This window comes from Amphimedon queenslandica, unplaced genomic scaffold (genome assembly GCF_000090795.2).
Source record: "Amphimedon queenslandica unplaced genomic scaffold, v1.1 AMPQUscaffold_12721, whole genome shotgun sequence".
NCBI lineage: Eukaryota > Metazoa > Porifera > Demospongiae > Haplosclerida > Niphatidae > Amphimedon > Amphimedon queenslandica.
The window spans coordinates 19,024-23,660 of record NW_003547043.1 but is presented as its reverse complement, the minus strand read 5'-3'; the positions used below and the strand labels follow the sequence as shown (position 1 = coordinate 23,660).

General features: G+C 34.8%; 1 protein-coding gene across 1 annotated transcript; it reads left to right on the top strand.

Moving 5' to 3' along the window:
* Positions 1 to 866: 866 nt before the first annotated feature.
* Positions 867 to 3,405, top strand: LOC105314637 (E3 ubiquitin-protein ligase TRIM71-like). Its single transcript, XM_020003212.1, has 2 exons — positions 867 to 1,115; positions 1,164 to 3,405. Exon 2 carries the CDS (start codon positions 1,167 to 1,169, stop codon positions 3,348 to 3,350), a length of 2,184 nt encoding a protein of 727 aa, XP_019858771.1. The 5' UTR covers positions 867 to 1,115; positions 1,164 to 1,166; the 3' UTR covers positions 3,351 to 3,405.
* The last annotated feature ends 1,232 nt before the right edge of the window (positions 3,406 to 4,637 follow it).

The window sequence follows — 4,637 nt, the reverse complement described above, 5'->3', positions numbered from 1 at the left end:
TTTTTAATTTGGTATTGATATGAAGGAGGTAATGTGTATTTCTTATTAACATAAACTGGATCCAGTGACAAGTATTGATGATGATTATGAACAATTTGTAACACATCAGACAGTATACTAACTTCAGTCAATGCTTGCCTGCAATAAACACAAAACTAATAATAAAGTTTAACTATCCTTTATGTATGCAATACATTGATACATGATTTATACTCTTGTTTATACAAATTCATGTATTTATGTACTTGAGTTTTGAGTGTGTGAATTCCCATGGCCAGCGATGACTTGGTTTCTTAGTTGTAGGACCAGAAACTCCCTCCTCCTCCTCCTCCTCTTGTTTCTTCTTTCCTTCTTCTCTGTCATTATCGTCATCAGCTCTCTCTTCTCTAAAGTCAACATGTTGAGCTAATTCACTTAGTTTCTGAGAGAGAGAAGGTCTTCTACAAAGAAATACATAATATATTTAATGGCAAACTACAGTATCATTTGGATGTTACAACTTACAAGCACCTATTGTAATGCTATTAATTACCTTAACGAGGCAATTATTAGTATGTACTTATTTTAGCAATTTTTATGATACTGACATTCAGCTGGTTTTAAAGGTAGCGTTTTTTTTATAATAAATAATACTAATAACTATTAATAATTTAATCAGAAATTAAAGTTAGCGAAGACTAAAGTTAGCAATTTCTTTAACATTGTTAAAATTTGCTAAATTAAATAACTACTAACAATTGTCTCCTTAAGGTATTTAGTTTAGAATTCCCAACTTATATAAACTTAAATTTGCAATGTATAAATTAAATTAGTGGGCATATTCAACTAGAATTACATTCTGTATTATTATAACAAATGACTGTTACCCTTCATATATCTCTTCTCCATCATAGTTGATCTCCTTGACTCTTGTAGTATGGAGTGATTCCACTGAGACCTTGAAACCAGCATCACCATTGGACGCCATGTGTGACTTGTGGGCAGATCAAACCATCCCACTTTTGATCTTTTGCAAATTTGCATCCGTGCATTGCTGTGGAGGAGTCTCTCTTTTGTCTCGTTACAGTTCTTTTTCACCTATTCTCTTGCTTTTTGACTAAGAACACTTCTTAAAAGTAACATACCTCAGTCAGTGGTATTGTGATGATTTATTTTCTTCATAGAAAATGGCAGAAAACACAAGTCCAGGTATCACTATGACTTGTGAGGTTTGTTCAGAGTATTACACTGACCCCCTCATGCTTCCCTGTCTTCACTCATTCTGTAAGAAGTGTCTAATAAAAGCTAAAGAGAAGCAAGGTAGTGCTGATACCTCATTAAAGTGTCCAACATGTGACACTAGCGTTAATTTACCTGATGGTAAAATTGAAGGCCTCACTCAAAACCTTTGGTTTGAACATAAATCAAAAGAGGCTTTGATCAAAAAGAAGATCATCAACAAGGAAGCAGTATCATGTGATAAATGTAGCGTTGATGATTCCAGTGATACAGCTGTCGTGTATTGCTGTGATTGTGGGCAGTTTCTGTGTGATCTTTGCAAAAAAGTTCATAAACGAGGCAAGAAAGAAACAAATCACAAGTTGATCGATTTGGAAACAAAGGAATCTATTGAATTGCCTACTGTCAAGCATGAGGCAGTTTACTGTGCACGACATTTGGACCAAAAGCTGATGTACTATTGCAACGATTGCAATAAACTGGTTTGTCAAATTTGCCTTAACGTTAAGCATAAAACCCACAATTACAATGATTACCTGGATGAAGGTGACATAGCACGTAAAGCATTAAAGGAAAGTGTTGCTAGTTGTGATGAAGTCATTCCTCCAGTCACTGAAGCTATTGCTAATGGAGAGAAGATGCTAGAGCAGATAGCAACACGTAAAGAAGAAGTAAGGCAGGAAATCAAGGAAACGTTTGAAGAGCTTAAAGTTGCTTTAGATAAGAGATGCAATGATCTACTAATGGAGACAGAAGAGATTGCTAGTGCTAAGAGGAATTCTGTCGAGAAGCAGTTGGATGGGTTTCGTAAACTGGTAAAACAGGTTTCTCATGGTCGTCATTTTGCATCATCAGTGAGTGAGCGTACTGATCCAGGTGAAGTTCTGAGTGTTAAGAAGCTAATCACCAATCAACTAGAGGAATGCATTGAAGAGTATAAGAAACTACCTCTAGAAATAGAAGAGAATCAAGTGATTTGGACATGTCTTGCAGCCTCAACCATGAGCAATGAAATCCATAATTATGGCAGCGTGTTTGGGGTTTATATAGATCCAGCTGCATACTCTATTGATAGTGGGTTAGCTATTCCATTGGCAACAGTAAAGAAAGAAAGGAAATTCAAAGTGGCTCTACCAGCAGGCATTGATAAAGCAGCAAGCTATTTGAAGGGTTCCTTTATCAAAAGTGATGGTAGTAAAGAGGAGGGTAGAGTTGTTATAGTTAATGATAACAACACAGCCATTGTATCATGCACACCTCAAAGTATTGGTGGATATGAACTATCAGTGACTATAAGAGGTCACCATATTAAAGGTAGTCCTTATCAACTGTCAGTAAAAGCATCAAGAGACTATACCACACTAACTAACCAAAGATCCTTTAATGTGGGGAGCAATACTTATGGTGTTGCTGTTCATACTAATGGTGAAGTATTTGCTGGTAGTTGGGATGGGTTTGTTCAGGTATTTAGTGAGGATGGTACTGCAGTAAGAAGGATTGGATCTAAAGGTAATGGTAATGGACAGTTTGATAGGCCTTGGGGTTTATTGCTGGTAGGAGACAGGCTCTATGTGTCTGATGATAGTCTTAATCGTGTGCAGTATTTCTCAGCTACTACTGGTCAGTATATTGGTCAGTTTGGTAGTAATGGTAATGGAAATGGACAATTCTCTCGTTCTTTTGGTATGTCTACTGATGGTAAAGGTAATATATTAGTAGCTGATTATAACAACAATAGAGTACAAGTGTTTAAAGAAGATGGTACATTTGTACAAGTCATACAATGTGATGGTCAAGCAACTGATGTAGCAGTTGATAATGAAGGAAAGATACACATTACCATTTATCAGAATCATATTAAAATCTTCTCTCCTGATGGTAAAACTCATCTTCATACGTACAATAATCCTCATAGTGGCTCTGGTTATCTTCATGGAGTTGCTATTGATGATGATGGACATATCTTAGTATTGACTTACAGGTATAATGATGTTTGTGTTTATGCATTGAGTCCTGATGGGAAACAAGTCAAATTAATCTCAGGATTATCTAATCCTTTTGGTATAGCACTGGATAAGGATGGATATATTTATGTTGCTGACTGTATGAATAAATGTATAACAAAATACTAATGTTGTCATTTTATAAATTGCAGTGAACTATTGATATTATGTACAATGTATTGTATAAATGTGGTTGTCACCCACTATTTCACACACACACACAATTACCTCCCTTTCTAGTATAACTAGTTGTTTTAGTGTTTCTAAATAATCATGTAATATGCCACTGCTAATGGCTGATGTCTTGACACAATATTAACTAGTTTTGCTGGTACTCCTCCTATATCAACCTATTCAATGTACATCATCTTTGACTCCACCCACAACCACACCCCCTGCACAAGATACATGACTTGTGTGAGTAGTTTTTCTTTATAGTGATAAGGTTCAATGACCCACCCACTAGTCATGACCTAGTAAAACTTTGTATATTCTAGTAATCTTGTTACATCTCTCTAACCTTTCCTCTTGTGCAGTTTCACATTATATAATACAAGTTCCTCATCACAAATGATTGTACAATCTAAACCAAATTAATACAAATACATTAATTATTATAGTACAGTATTATACCTGTGCAAACAGTTCTTCATTGAAGAGCACATTTTGAGCTGATTTAAGTATCTGCTCCCATGGAGTTAACGTCAACTGTTGCTTATGAAGCTCAATGAAACAAGACGGCAACAAAGAATCAAGAGAAACAACCTCTGGAACAAAAACCACATCAACATGTACACATAGATGACATGTACAATCATGTGATAGTCATGTGACATACCATTACCTTTAATAGGTCTGTCTGCTAGGAATATAACTACTTCACTCCTTCCTCTTAATTCTTGAGGTACCACTGCTGACAGTATATCATTAGTACCTTCAATTCCTTTATGAACCTCAAACTGAACTGACTGAGCATACAGTGAACCAGCTGCAATTAATAATGATAGCAACGATTCATCAAAAATGACTAGGAGAGAATTCTTAATTTTTATTATTTTTTGATACGTATACATATTCTCATGTTGTGTAACAAGTTTGAGCTGATTCCAATAAAAATTAGATTTTTTATGAATTTTTAAAGTTACTCAAAATTCGGGCCAGATTATAGCACATAAAAAATAAAATGATGAGAATCCTCCACTTTTAGAACTTTTCTTGATGCATATACATGTTCTTATGTTGTGTATAAATTGTGAGCTGATTATAATCAAATTTGGAATTTTTACAAATTTTTAAAGTAGCTCCAAAATTGAGCAAAAATCCTTGCACTATAGTACAGTGTCACAAGCCAATTTTTAGTAAAAATTTTAAAAAATGAAAATTCTCCATTTTTATAATTTTTTCTGATGCATATAC

What these genes read in the sequence shown, in the direction of transcription:
- LOC105314637 (XM_020003212.1), top strand. Translation starts at nt 1,167, where the DNA reads ATGGCAGAAAACACAAGTCCAGGTATCACTATGACTTGTGAGGTTTGT.